Source organism: Enhydra lutris, unplaced genomic scaffold (genome assembly GCF_002288905.1).
Source record: "Enhydra lutris kenyoni isolate GAN:26980312 unplaced genomic scaffold, ASM228890v2 scaffoldscaffold4, whole genome shotgun sequence".
Lineage (NCBI taxonomy): Eukaryota > Metazoa > Chordata > Mammalia > Carnivora > Mustelidae > Enhydra > Enhydra lutris.
In genome coordinates, this window is record NW_019154088.1 from 10,948,190 (window position 1) to 10,964,232 (window position 16,043).

Here is a 16,043-nt window from a genome sequence, read left to right on the forward strand (position 1 = left end):
TCGTTCCCAGACACACATCCTGGAAAGACTAGATTTAAGTTGCGGCTCCTGGGTGGCTCAGTGGGTTAAAGCCTCTGCCTTCCGCTCAGGTCATGATCTCGGGGTCCTGTGGGATCGAGTCCCGCATCGGGCTCTCTGCTCAGTGGGGAGCCTGCTTCCCCCTCTCTCTGCCTGCCTCTCTGCCTACTTGTGATCTCCCTCTCTTTGTGTCAAATAAGTAAAAAAAAAAAATCTTTTTTTTTTTTTATATTTTATTTATTTATCTGACAGACAGAGATCACAAGTAGGCAGAGAGGCAGGCAGAGAGAGAGGAGGAAGCAGGCTCCCCACTGAGCAGAGAGCCCGATGCGGGACTCGATCCCAGGACCCCGGGATCATGACCTGAGCCGAAGGCAGAGGCTTTAACCCACTGAGCCACCCAGGCGCCCCAATAAAAAAAAAATCTTAAAAAAAAAAAAAAAAAAAAGACTAGATTTAAGTTATTTCTTCCATAAACCCCCAACTGGAACCACAGCCTGGCTCCTCTAAATTCCAAACGTATTTCATATGTACTTTTTCTTACAATACATCAATGATGTGCTTTGAAAAGTATAGGATTTCATTCCTTCTTTCTGCTATTCTCTTTGTCTTCTATCTAACCTTACCTATATTCTCCTATTTATTACTTTTTTTTTACCTACATCAATTTTATGGGACTTTGCTACATTAATGTTTAATTCTCGTTAAATACTTAACAACAACAAACTGGTTAATTTTTACAAAGTATTTAATAAGAATCTGAAAGACAGATCTACCTTACTGAAGCAAAACTACGACTTTTAAAATTGTAATTGAGGGGCGCCTGGGTGGCTCAGTGGGTTAAGCCTCTGCCTTCAGCTCGGGTCACGATCCCAGGGTCCTGGGATCGAGCCCCGCATTGGGCTCTCTGCTCAGCGGGGAGCCTGCTTCCTCCTCTCTCTCTGCCAGCCTCTCTGCCTACTTGTGATCTCTGTCAAATAAATAAATAAAAATTTAAAAAAATAAAATAAAATTGTAATTGATAAAACTATCTTAGGTCTGATTGATAAATACTTAAGTGAGAAGTGTTAGTCTGTGATGACAGACTAACAATTGCTTAGTCAACAAAAATTTCCTAGTTTTTACCAAGCGAAAGGAACATGTGATTATTAAAAGTAAACCAAAAAAAAAAAAAAAAAGTAAACCCAATCCAACATTCATATGAACAAAAGGAGCACCCCATAACAGCAATCATAAAAATTTTAAGCACGTTGATTATTAAACCTACACCTTCTTAATTTAATAAAACAGGAAACAAAATAATTAGTAAATATTTATTATATCCTTTGCTTACTCTACGCCAAGGGTCAGCAAAATACAGCACATGGGCAAATGTGGTCACCCACTTTATTTATAAAAAGTTTCACTGGAAAACAGCCACATCCATTCACTTACATATTATCTATGGTTGCAAATTTACACAACAATGGTAGAGCTGGGTGGCTGTGGTAGAGAGAACATTTACTATATGGCTCTTTAAGAAAATCTGCCTATATTTTTCCACAAATACCCTGTGAGAGAGAATCTAGAGGATGAAGCAAAAGAAGCAATGGCTAGTTCTCAGGGACTGCTGACATTCAGGAATGTGGCCACAGAATTCTTCCAGAAGGAGTGGGTATGCCTGAACCACACTCAGTGGCAACTATACAGGGATGTGATGTTAGAAAACCATGGAAACCCCCTCTTCTTGGGTCTCACTGTGTCAAAGCCAGACCTGATCATGTTTCTGAATCAAGAGAAGCAGTCTGGGATGTGAAAAGAAAGGAGACAGGAGCCTTCCATCCAGAGGGACATCTACTATCCAAGATTATCAAGTTCTTAGATTTCTCTAGGGATTCTGCTTCAGCTTGTGGTGGTCCACAGTGAAGACCAGGAGACTCTCCTTGGAGTGTAAGAGCCTACATAATTAGAAAGCTTCTTTGCTGCTGTGAGGACCCTGGGGAAATCTCCCTATTTCTGAAAAACTCTATGCTAAGCACTTGGTAAATTCTGTTTTTCATCATGGGAGAAGTAAGTCAGGGCAGTTGCATGCACACTGGGGTTTTGTGCAGAAATTCCTGGAACACTGAAGACAGATTTCTAACATTTTCTGGTTTATGTTTTCCAATGTCATGGAGGCTTTAACTGTAATCTTATAAAATTGAGACTCCATAACTTCATCAGATAACAAAGCACCTTCCTAAAATGAGAAAATGTATGGTTTTATTTCCCTTCAAAAGTTTTTTTTTCTTCATATTAGCTAATACAGAAATTTCCACTCTCTATATTCCATTCCTCAAATGGTGAATTAATGTAATGTTTCTGTTTCTTAGAATTCCTACATAAATAATGCTATTGGGAAACTAGCACATTTAGAACTCAGAACTTGTAGCCTTTACTAATAAGGTCTCAGTTATTACCTAAATCAAAAAAAAATTGGCTAAAAAAAAAGAAAAGAAAGAAAATTTGGCTAACACTTGCTCTATGCCAAAATATAAACTAAATTTACTAAGCACTTACTATGTGACACTCATTAGAGAAAAAAGAGGAGATAAAAAGATGAATGTTTCCCACCAGCTCGCAGAAAACCAGCTAGAAGGGAGAGAAAGTAGGAAAGCAAGACAGAGAACCCCCCAACATATGCTTTCTCTCTCGTGCTTGCTCACTCTCAAATAAATAAAATCTTTAAAAATAAATAAATAAAGGGGCGCCTGGGTGGCTCAGTGGGTTGAACCTCTGCCTTCGGCTCAGGTCATGATCCCGGGGTCCTGCGATCGAGCCCCACATCGGGTTCTCTGCTCGGCGGGGAGCCTGCTTCCCCTTCTCTCTCTGCCTGCCTACTGTGATCTCTCTCTCTGTCAAATAAATAAATAAAATCTTTAAAATAAATAAATAAATAAATAAATAAAAATAAAGTACCTTCTTATCTCCAAACAATGGATGGATAAAACAAAACAAGGACATAAGTTCAAAAACAAGATATACACCTCCAAATATCAAAACTGAACAGAAACTCTGAACAGTGTATGACACTGAAGCTATGGTCATTTTGACTCTGGGCCTGAAAAGCAAGCTATGATAGTCAGGAGTGTAGTTCCTATGGGATCACCAAAATTAGTAGGATTCTAAGGAAAACCAGGAGCAGAGCCAGATTTGATGCATGAAGAGGCTGAAGTGGAACGGAACAGGACTTCTTTTCCATCCTTTTCCAAGAGGGAATGTTGAAAGTAAATGCTGGCAACTGCTGCTTTAGACTATTATTCTTTAGAAAGCTATGGGCCTAGAAATACAGGAATACCCCTTCATCTTGGGTCCAGAAAGTATGCAGGGTCACCCATTGGTTTACCTAGAACTGCTATATCCCATATAACTATAGAGTATAAGACCCATTTCTGGTTTGGGAATTAAAAGCATTCAACACAACAATCTACAAAAAACAAAAATTTTAAATTGAATCAAACAAAAGAAAGAGTGAAACAGAAAAGAAAGACACAGTTGGGAAAACTAATAAAAGTTGGTTTGCTAGGATAAAAATATAGTAAAATACAATTCTACAAAGTTTTTTTAAAAGTTAAAAGGGAAGATAAAAGCAGTAAGAATGAAAAAACCTACAGATACAGATTTTTTGGTAAAGAAATACTACTCAGGGGGCGCCTGGGTGGCTCGGTGGGTTAAGCCGCTGCCTTCGGCTCAGGTCATGATCTCAGAGTCCTGGGATCGAGCCCCGCATCGGGCTCTCTGCTCTCTAGGGGAGCCTGCTTCCTCCTCTCTCTCTGCCTGCTTGTGATCTCTCTGTCAAATAAATAAATAAAATCTTTAAAAAAAAAAGAAAAAAAGAAAAAGAAATACTACTCAGGGGCACCTGGGTGGCTCAGTGGGTTAAGCCTCTGCCTTCGGCTCGGGTCATGATCTCAGCATCCTGGGATCGAGCCCTGCATCGGGCTCTCTGCTCAGCTGGGAGCCTGTTCCCCCCGCCACCTCTCTCTCTCTGCCTGCCTCTCTGCCTACTTGTGATCTCTCTCTTTCTCTGTCAAAAAAATAAGTGGAATTTAAATAAATAAATAAATAAATATAAATAAATTAAAAAAAAAAAGAAATACTACTCATAACTTTATGCCAATAAAATCTGAAATCTTGAATGATATGGACAATTTCTTAAAAACAAAAAAAAAACATCGATTCAAATAAAAACAGAAAAATTTAAAAAAGAATTACTATTAAAAAAGAAAATTAGGGGCACCTGGGTGGCTCAGTGGGTTAAAGCCTCTGCCTTTGGCTCAGGTCACGATCCCAGGGTCCTGGGATCGAGCCCCATGTCAGGCTCTCTGCTCAGCAGGGAGCCTGCTTCCCTCCTCTCTCTCTGCCTGCCTCTCTGCCTGCTTGTGCTCTCTGTCTGTCAAAAAAAATAAATAAAATCTTAAAAAAAAAAAAGAAAGAAAGAAAATTACAGTCTTTTAAAATCTATATAAAGGAGGAAAAAAAGAACATCAGGCCAAAACACTATTATAAGTTCTACGAAACAGTCAAAAAATGGATAATCCTACCCATACAAAAACTACTCTACAGAATTTTGTAATAGGGGATATTCTCCAATTCATTGTATAAGACTAGTATAATCTGGATGCCAAAACCTATAGATGACAGTATGTGAAAAGAAAATTATAGGCCAATCTTACTATGAGCAAAACTTCCAAATACAATTGTATAAAACAGAAGTCAGCTATGTATATATATGTGTGTATATCAAGACCAATACTGGCATCTCAGAAATTCAAGAATGGGTTTTTCCTTTTTTTTTTTTTTTAAGATCTTATTTATTTATTTGAGAGAAAGAGAGGGAACATGAGTGGGAAAGGGGCAGAGGGAGAAGGAGAAGCAGTCCCCGCTGAGCAGGGAACCCAACACTGGGCTTGATCCCAGGGACCTGGGCTGAAGGCAGACACTTAACCTACTGACCCACTCAAGTGCCCCCAAGAATGGTTTAACATTAGAAAAACTGGTTAATATAATGCAACACATTAACAGATTAAAAATGGGGGAATCTACATGATCAATTTAATCAATACAATCAAAGCATTTGATAAAACTGAGCACTCATTCTCCATAACAAAAAAAAAAGGCATAAAAATACACTTAGTAAATGAGGGGGGGAAAAAATCCTAACCAAACACAGAATATTCTGAAAAGTTCACAGTGAACACAATTAATGGTGAAATGCACTAAGGGTGCCAATAAAGTCAGTAACAAGATAAGGATGATCATCATCATTGTTTCATTCAATATTCTACTCAAGAAAGGAGGGGAGGGAAGAAAACTGCAAAGGTGGAAGAAACATAAAATAGAAACTAAAGAAAATAAGACTGGTTAGTTAAGTGACCACAAAATTCCAAGAGACGATGACTCCAGGAACTGGGTAAGAATAGAAAGGAAAACACTAAGAAAACCTGAGACACTAAAAACTTAACAAAGTCAATTAAATTCAAAAATTTCCAAGTTTTGAGTTGGTAACCAAGTTCTGACAAGTCAAGTTGAGAATACTGAGAACAAATACCAATTAAGAATCTTAAAAGCAGGAGGATCAAATGACGGAAAATGAAATCTGGTATCTATAATACATAACAAGAAAGCGTAAGTGAAGTGCCTGAAACTATGTCTGGTACACAACACACTACTTCTTCTTCTTCTTCTTTTTTTTTAAAGATTTATTCATTTGCTAGACAGAGAGAGAGGGAGCACAAGCAGGGGAAGCAGCAGACAGAAGGAGAGGGGGAAGGAGGCTCCCCACTGAGCAGGAAGCCCCACCAGGAGCTTGATCCCAGGACCCTTAATGGACTGAGCCACCCTCACAACAAACATTCTTAATTATTCCCTCCCTTACAGCAATTTTACACTACTAATCACGCATGAAACAACTAGATAATATGAATGGTACAAAGGAACAAAATGTACTTACTGGTAAAAAGATTACTGAGTGAATTTTCTTTTGAGGATTCCTTTGAGGATGAAATGCCAATATGTACAATAAAAATGTATGGTGCATCTTGCCAAGTTTTCAGTGGATCATGCATTGCCTGGGAAAAAAAAAAAAAAGACATCAAATCTATAAGTCTTAAGAACTAAGAACATGTGTCAATATGAAAATCTTCTTCCAGAATGTGCCTAGAAACATAGCTGAGTTCTTCACTTTCATTCATTAAAATAGCAGGTACAACAGAACAAACAGGCCTGTAGTGCATAAAGTACGTCAGACTACAAATTATTATATGACAGGACATTTTAGATCTTGTGCACAAAAATCATGTATTTAGCATATTTTTTTAACAAGGAAAACCTCAGCTAAATATCACTAAATTGAATGTTTCATTAAGCCATGCTAGGATACTTGGTTATATTTTACATAGATAAAGTAAGGAGATTTAAATCACCTCAAAACAAAAAACACCCATGATGCTGACAGTGAATTCTATTATAAACACTAACTCCTGAATTTAATTTCCTTTGTTCAATGTCCTTCTCAAGACTACCAGAATTTCTAGTGAAAAGCACTCACATTTTTATCAAAAATTTAATCATGGCTGGGGCGCCTGGGTGGCTCAGTGGGTTAAGGCCTCTGCCTTCGGCTTGGGTCATGATCCCAGGGTCCTGGGATCGAGCCCCGCATCGGGCTCTCTGCTCAGTGGGGAGCCTGCTTCCCTTCCTCTCTATCTCTGCCTGCCTCTCTGCCTACTTGTGATCTCTCTCTTTCTGTCAAAAAATAAAACCTTAAAAAAAAAAAATTTAATCATGGCTAGTCTATGTGGAATCATTGTCTGTCAAAGTAAAGGAAGTGGAGGTAACGGCCTCCATGTATACAGAACAAGTTACTTGGGAAGAATCTGTTTCAAGACCAGTTACTCATAGCCCAAGCAAAAAGCTTTCAAAGGATTTGTTGTCATACTTACTAGCAGACTATGGACCCTCACAAACACAATACTAAAACACAAAGTTAAAGGAGAAAATTATTGGCTTCTTCCTTGTGTGAAAGGAGGTATCACTGCTTAGACTTACAATTTATTATCTTCTGGTCTTAAAATTAAAAGAAACTTTTACCGAGACACCTCTGGGTAAGTGTCATCGATCTATGAAATCCCTCAAAGTGGATAACAGAGTTTACATATTTATGTGTTTTCCTGTGGAGCCACAGGTTGTCTCAAAAGTTCAAATTATCCTACAACCCAAGAAAAGGCCAAAACAAGAGTTCAAAAATTATCTTCCATGCCCAAATCACAAGTGTCAAAGTAGATTAAATGATTCTACAGCTATAATTCATTTACTAGGTTATCTTAGTAACTTAAGAACATAAATGCCATACTGAATCACATATTGTTTTATCTCTGCCTGAAGGCCTCTTTCTGACAAAATTAAGGAGTTATTTATGAGAAAAATTTAAAGCTTCAAAGTTATAGGTACATCATGTCCTTTACCCAGAATTAACTGAATCTTCCCTGAACGTATGTGTGCATTAACCAATAAAACTTAGTTTGGTGTAATAAGCTGCTCTGGTATTAATTCTATACACCTTAAAACTGCCTCTTACAAATTTTAGAAGGGACTCATTAATTCTCACATTCCAGGATTTGACAAAGTTTCCATCTAACCCTGGGATATATATTATTTTGAGCCTGTAAAAATAACCATATGCCAAGTTTTGACTTCGTAACCAGGCTTTGACAAGTCTAAAGTCTAGTTCAGAATACTGAGAACATAATACCAATTAAGAATCTTAAAAGAGGGGCGCCTGGGTGGCTCAGTTGCTAAGCGTCTGCTTTCGGCTCCTGTCATGATCCCAGGGTCTTGGAATCGAGCCCCACATCGGGCTGTCTGCTCAGCAGGGAGCTTGCTTCTCCCTCTCCCACTCCCCTTGCTGTGTTCCCTCTCTCACTGTGTCTCTCTCTGTTAAATAAATAACTCTTAAAAAAAAAATCTTAAAAGATATGCCAGGCACTCTGACAGAGGTTTAACATTTATTATAGTCCTTAATCCTCACAACCACCACGTATGATAGGTACTACTATTAATTAGCTCCTTCATAACTGTCCTTTAAGAAGTGAATGGATAGGAGTGCCTGGGTGGCTCAGTGGGTTAAAAGCCTCTGCCTTCAGCTCAGGTCATGATCTCAGGGTCCTGGGATCGAGCCCCACATTGAGCTCTCTGCTCAGCGGGGAGCCTGCTTCCCTTCTTCTCTCTCTGCCTGCCTCTCTGCCTACTTGTGATCTCTGTCAAATGAATAAATAAAATCTTCAAAAAAAAAAAAAAAAGTGAATGGATAAAATAAACTGTGATACATTCAAGTAATGGAATATTATTTAGCACTAAAAGGAAATGAATTATCAAGCCATGAGAATGCATGGAGAAACCTTAAACTCCCAATACTGAGTGAGAGAAGCCAATCTGAAAAGGCTATATATCACACAATTTCAACTATAAAACATTCTGGAAAATGCAAAACAATGGAGACAGTAAAACAACAACAGAAAACAATCAGGGTGCCTGGGTGGCTCAGTCAGTTAAGCATCTGACTCTCGATTTCAGCTCAGGTCATGATCTCAGGGTATGAGATTGAGCCCCCTGTGGGGCTCCACACTCAGCAGGGAGTTTGCTTGAGATTCTCTCACCCTTTCTCTCTGCATAACGCCCCCCCAAAATAAATAAATCAATAAATCTTTAAAGAAAAAAATCAATGACTGCCAGGGGCTTGAAGGGAAGGAGAGATGACTAGGTAGAGGGAGCACTGAGGATTTTTAGGGCAATGAAACTATTCTCTATATTATAATGGTATATATCGGTCATTTTACATTTGACTAAAAACAAACGCTATGTAACACAAGGAACTAACACTAATGTAACTATGGACTTTGGTTGATAATAACGTGTCAATGTTGATTCATCAACTGTAACAAATGTGTCACACTGGCTGGTGCAAGATGGGGGGGGTCTGATTGTGCGTCTATGAAGGAGCTATGTGGGACCCCCGCCCTTTGCTCAATTTTGTTATGAATCTAAAGCTGCTCTAAAAAAGGAAATCTACTAATTTAAAAAACATTACAATGGTAAATATATCACATTACTGCTTAAATCAAACCATAAAACTGAATTAATAGAAACATTAATACTTCTTAGGGAGAAAAGACAGAGAAAAGCCCCTTTGTCTAAAAAACTTGTTTTATCAGAGCTTTAAAAAAAGGAGGTGGTGCTGAACTTGTGAGTACCCTTTAAATAGAATTATTAGGGGCACCTGGGTGGCTCAGTTGGATAAGGATCTGCCTTCAGTTCGGATCATGTTCCCAGGGCGTTGGGCTCAAGCCCCATGTCGGGCTCCCTGCTCAATGGGGAGTCTGTTTCTCCCTCTCCCCCATTCTTGTTCTTTATCTCAAATAAATAAAATCTTTTTAAGTAAGTAAATAATAAATAAACAAAAATAGTATTATTAAAGTATTCTCCTCTTAGGCCCAATTTTCAGGAAGAATGACCAAAGCACAGATAAATCTCTAACTTTTTATTATAATCTGACTAAATATCTCTAAATAAATACTACTTGTGATATTCATCAGGGTCATCTTCCAGCCAGCTTTAATCACTAGTAACAGGGCTCAAGCCTTGAGCAAATTTTAGAAGTATGCTATGCTCTGAGGGTGCCTGACTGATCAGTTGATGAAAAATGTGACTCTTGATCTTCGAGTTCTGAGTTCGAGCCCATTGTTGGGTGCAGAGAATATTTAAAGGGGCACCTGGGAGGCTCAGTGGGTTAAAGTCTCTGCCTTCAGCTCAAGTCATGATCCCAGAGTCCTGGGATCGAGTCCTGCATCGGGCTCTCCGCTTGGCAGGAAGCCTGCTTCTCCCTCTCCCACTCCCCCGTGCTTGTGTTCCCTCTCTTGCTGTGTCTCTCTCTGTCAAATAAATAAATAAAATCTTAAAAAATAAAAAAAAAATAATAAAATAAAATACAGTATAAAATCTTTTAAAAAAATAAAATCATTAAAAAAAATGCTATACACAAAAGGCCACCAAATAAAAGCACAATTATAAACAACTTATCTGCATACAAATAAATGTTTAACTTCAATAATAATTTTTTATAAATACAATTTACAACAATTTAATCTGACAAACTGCATAAAATCTGTTTTAAATTATAACAGTCATTGTTGTGAGCACAGAGGGAAACTCAATCCTCTTTTCTTAGGACAATAAATTGCTGTTATTTTTCTCTAGAATAAAATACAAACATATAGAACAAAATAAAAACATATAGAACAAAATATACATAGAACATACAGAATAGAACAAAATATTAAAAAAGAACTTATAAATTATAAATTGTGCATACACTTGGAACCAGCAATTCAATCTCTAGGAATTTAGCCTAAGAAAATAAATGTGCTCAGGGTACCTGGGTTGCTCAGTGAGTTGAGCATTTCCTACTCTTGTTCTCAACTTGGTCTTGATCTCAGAGTCATGAGTTCAAGCCCCAGTGCGGAGCCTACTTTAAAAAAAAAATGTGCACAAAGATATAGCAACACATTAGGAATGGGACCTTATCTATAATAGGGAAAATTTGGAAACAAAACAATATACATTAATCAGGAGTTAAGTATAAAAATCATGGTGAAATGAAAAAGTATGCAACCATTAGAAAAGTGAAATAGCACTCAATGTACCAATCTAGTAAGTGAAAACAAAAAATTATATAGCAGTATATATAACATAATCTCACTTTGGTCAGTAAATATCTGTTCTGTGTAATCACACTGAACTGCTAGAAAATAAAATTACAAGGGATTTACTTTTAAGTGTATAGAAGCAACATGTGTACCAACATGGAAGTCTTTTGAAACCAGAATATAAAAATTTTTTTAAATATTCAAAATTAATCACTGAAGTGCTATTTAAAATTGCAAGATAATGAAACACATAAATGTCTGACAATGGATCGTTTGCTAACAAATTGTATGAATACAATAAAATACTCTGCAGAGACCTAAATAATGATGTCATATAATATTTACTGAACTAGAAGGAAGTACATGTTATATTGCCAAGCTAAAAAAATGCTACAACGTAATATATATTGTAGGATTCCCATTATTAAACAAATAGAAGTATGTTCAGAGACAAAAGATTATAAAATAAATATATTTATACTCTACAGTGTGTGGTAGTATTAGATGATTATTTCTTCTTTGCATTTATGTATGTTTTCTAAATTTTTGATAGTGAATATATGCAGGTTAGCAATAAGAAAAAAAAATTTTTTTAATGAAGTCTGCAGTGCCAAACTCATCTTTAGGTTAAAATTCCATAAACTATAAATCGGGGCAGAGAAAGGGGGGACACTTCCAGAAGAGCAGAATGAGGACCTCTGAAAAGACACTTATCCCTCAAAGCAACAAGAACATGGGCAAAATGATCCAAATCAACATTTCTGCCAAGTCCAGAAATTAGCTAAAAACTTGCGCCAACCCTAAATGTGTTTCCTTAAGAAAAACAGTTGGGTGTCATTAAGAAAAACAAGCTGGTAGTGTTTTTGTTCATCCTAATCCCAAGTCCCTCTTCCAAACACCTTAAAACCAAAGTTCTCACAACTGGTAACGGCTGTGAAAAACAGCAGTTTGGCAGCCACTGGAAAAAACAGAACCGGTTTGGAGCTGCCCTCAAACCCAGTGGCAGAGCTCTCTGGCAGGTGCTGAAAATCTCCTTTCCCAGGTCTTATCTTTTTATATGACCTAATCCATCCTCATATAGGATCCTATACTCAAGGCACCATCAAAGGCACTCAGCAGCAACTGTGACAGATCATAACTGCTCCCCTCCCTCAGCTGATGTTAGCAGGCTGGGCTATCAAGAGGCTGACTAAAAACTTAAAAGGAAAGACTGGAAATGAGATGACCACAGGTGGTCTCAAGGGTGACAAGGGTGGGAAGAGAAGTGACTGCTAATGGCTTTCCTATAATCAAAACAGTGACTTTCTGGGGTGACAAAGATGTTCTGGAATTAGATCCTGATTGGTGGTTGCACAACTTCTGAATATACTATATAAAACACTGAATTATAGCTTTTAACCCACTGAGCCACCCAGGCGCCCCTGAATTATAGCTTTTAAAAGCTGAATTCTGAGATATGTATGTCTGAATAAAGTCATTATAAAATTTAAAACTTTAATCGGTTTTGTAAAAAGCATGATCCAACATGGTTAACAGTCTTATTTCCTCTATATTTTTAAGAGATAAAGTTTTGAGGAATTAGTTATTGTGAATTAGAAAGTGAATTATGAAAATAAAGGCATATTTATCATTTTCAACCTTATTTCAGCTTTCCAAACTGTCTTCCAGTTATACTCTATCATAAGATAACTTTAGACGTAGTTTGAGGTTCTTTCTTAAAAGGTTCTTCCTATTTATGAGTCACATCTATTGGCTGATGATTACAAAAAACAACAGACTTTAGCAAATAGGGAAAATACAGGAATACATAGAAGAAAATAAAAATTGCTCATATTATCCACAACAACCATTACTAACACTTGGGGTTTAAAGGGTTTTTTTGTTTTTTTGTTTTTTGTTTTTTTTTTTTAGTAATCTCTACACCCAATGTGGGATATGAACTGAGAACCCCCTCAAGAGTCATACACTCTACTGACTGAGCCAGGCAGGCGCCTCAGCATTTTGTGTTTAAACTTCCATTCTTAAATTTCTTTTTTAAATGGTACAATATCAATAAGATTCAAAACACATAAACCTAAGAAACTGAAATATGTGTTCATTGTTCCAAATTAGCTACTATACTTACAGTTTTGTCTCCACTAAGAGTAAGATTTGTTCCATTCTCCTTAGCCTTTAAACATTAAAAAAAGGAAAAGAAAATTAATTCAGAATTTTTACTTCACTCTCAGAAATACATAACAATGCAAACAATTACCTCCTGTTTTTCTCCTAAGAGAGGCAATCGATGTACAAAATCCCCAGAAAAGCTCTATGAAAGAAATAGAACATTAAAATTAAAGAAGTATAGTAGTAAAACATAGTTCAAAATCCACAGAAATGGTTAAAGCAAAACTTATTTTAACAGTAAAAAAATATGGCACTGACAGACAAAAGATTTCCAATGAACCATAAACAAGTGAGTAAACTAAACTGAGAACTAAAAAATAGTATCAGACTAAACTGGCCATTCAATTTTTCTATTAAGAATTAAAGACCTTTAAGAATTAAAAAAACCCTTAAACAGAAGGTATATGCTTAGTATGAGAAAGCTTATGGTTCCCTCTCCTGCTACAGTTGAGAAAAATATGGCTACATGTTATAAAGCTTCAGATGGAGAAATGGGATTTGAACATAGGATTTTCAACTCTTGGGTCTACTGAGTTAGGTGTTCCTTCCACCACAACACACTCACACCTATTAAAAAAAAAACTACACTAACTACCTTTCTTATCAGTTATCAGCAGATGAGGCATTTACCTTCCTGAGTAATTAGAACATGTATTTCAACTCTGTTACATTAGACTGGAGGAGGAGAGGTAAGCTTACTAATAGGGGTGATGCCAAGACCCTGGAAAGTTTATAGCAGATCTCAAAGTGAACCTTGGGCAACACTATACAACAGGTAGCTTTCCATGATGAAATCCAAGAAAGGCCAACCAGTCCTCCCAGGCTAGAAAACTAACAGAAAGTCTCTCACTCAACATTCCACTGTTTCTAGATTCCTTATTCTTCCACCATTATAAAGATATCTTTTTTCTCCAATCCATAAACTCTAAGCTATAACAAGAACTGAACTATCAATTGTTATAGTTAGATTATCAATTACCTCATTTGCTTATTAATCACTAATTATTAAATTAAGGTCTTCTTATAAACCAACTTTACTCCTAGTAATTGGACAGAAAACCTAGTTTTTGGTGAGCTCTCCTCTTCAAGGCAATTTGCTAAATATTCCAAAGCAATAAACACAGTAAGGACAAAAAGGCTATAGTTAACAAGAACTATTTTCAACACCCATAAAATATATAATTTCTCCATCAAAAAACTGGTGCTAGATCATATTTCTAAGAAAAAAAAATTTCGAAGATAAATTCCAATTACATGATTACATATGTGTAAGCATTAAAAATACACATTTACCTCTTCTCCTTTACTCAAGAAAAAGTATGAAATTCAACTCTTTGAGTTCAGGTCTGTAGCAGTAAAATCTAGAAACACTGATTTTTCTGAAAACATATCAATTAGATGAGATGACAAGAGAACTGAAAATTGGGGGTTTCAAATGTCCATCAGTGGATGAATGGATAAAAAAATTTGGTATATATATGCAATTCATACTTAAAAAAAGAAATAAATTCTGATACATGATATATGGATGAACCTTGAAAACATTTCACTAAGATAAAGAAGCCAAACAAATATTTTATGATTCCATTCCTTTGAAGAATCTAGAATACTGAAATTTATAAAGACAAAGTAGAATAGTTGTTAGCAGGGATGGAAGGGGAGGGTAGTGTTACTGTTTCATGGTTATAAAGTGTCAGTTTGGGATGATTAAAGTTCTGGAGATGGCTACTGGTGATAGTTGCCCAATAATACAAAGGTACTTAATGCCCCCCAAGGGCACACTTGAAAATGGTTAAAATGGCAAAAAAAATTTTTACCATAAAAAAAAAAAATGGGGATTTGCTTTTTACACATGAAGGAAGGCACATCCTCTTTTTGATGAGATAAATATTAAATGGCTGACTATGCAAGTTATTTCTGTCAGAACAAAGAATTGGGAAGTGGGAAATGGGGAATCACCAAAAATACAGATATTACATATTTCACCTCTTCTGTTTCCCTCCAACCACTATCAAATATTACCTGTGTTTTAAAGAGTTCACTGCAGTTCTGGAACAATTTTGATGATGTTTGATATTTCCCAGACAAACCTTTTTTTTCCTTAAGGTTTTCCAAATATGTCTCCACTTCTTCTGCCTGTAAAAACAGAAAATACAAAGTACACAACTTACTTTTCACAAGGAAGGTATTTAGAAGACAACAAATAGATTGCTTACAGGACAGACACATTGTTGAATTTGCTATTTTAAAAGTTAACAGCATCAGATAAAAACTGTGTACCAGTGTCCAAGAATCTAACAGTATTAGACTCTCAAGTACTAGAATTCTAGTCCACTGCTTACAAAGAGTAGTTCTGAAAGTTCTAGGAAGACCTTCAAAATGTCAGAGTCCAGAAGGTTTTGTCACAAGAAAATATATTTACAAGAGTTAAGAGACTAAATTGCCAACACCAACAAAAAGATATACTTGTGCTCATAAGCTAAGATAGAGTACAAAACTGCTGTAGCTATTCATAGCCCACTGTGGATATTCTGAGAAAAATTCACCATTTCTGTGGCTGCATCCATCAGTTCTGCAATTTTCCTCCTATAACTACATCCCTACTCTTTCCCTTTTTTCCCTAAGCTCCAGTTTTACATCTCCAACTAGCTGCATGTCATTTCCAGAATTCTGTCCTGTGGCAACCCGAGATAATTTTTATGTTCTTATCTTACCTATAAAGACCAGATCTGCTTAAGTTCTTGACCAGTTTATCACTAGTATCAAATGTACGAAGTTTTTAACTGTAAATTCAATTAGTGATTGATTAAGAGCAAAGATCAATAATGCTTCAAACTACACTCTGGACATACTATCATTTCTCTTTAAAATTCTTCAGTCCTTCCCCCCATCCTACCTCCTATCTAATGTTTAACAAAAGCAAAAAACAGTCACCAACACCACAAAAAAGGTAATGTAAAACCCTAATACAAGGCAGGAATTCAAAATCCTTAAGGTTTGAAAAACCAACTAGATGGTGGTCATTTTTTTAAAAAACAGAGTATCTTTGAAATGGAAAAAAAGAAATAAATGGAGGCTAGAAACAGAATGGAAAAGTCCTAAAAAATCCATCTTGGAGCCATGTATCTTCAGTGCCCAAGT

At 36.5% G+C, this 16,043-nt stretch overlaps 1 protein-coding gene across 4 annotated transcripts in view; it reads right to left on the reverse strand.

The window, feature by feature from the left end:
- The window catches only part of LOC111139258 (transmembrane protein 87A), a 47,175-nt gene that overhangs the window by 23,593 nt on the left and 7,539 nt on the right, over positions 1-16,043 (reverse strand). For all 4 annotated transcript variants that reach the window (XM_022491505.1, XM_022491486.1, XM_022491495.1 and 1 more), the window contains exons 4-7: positions 14,925-15,038; positions 12,991-13,044; positions 12,862-12,906; positions 5,990-6,107 (exon numbers count right to left, since the gene is read on the reverse strand). In XM_022491505.1, coding sequence (XP_022347213.1) covers positions 5,990-6,107; positions 12,862-12,906; positions 12,991-13,044; positions 14,925-15,038 — 331 coding nt within the window. The remainder of the gene's footprint in view (positions 1-5,989; positions 6,108-12,861; positions 12,907-12,990; positions 13,045-14,924; positions 15,039-16,043) is intronic.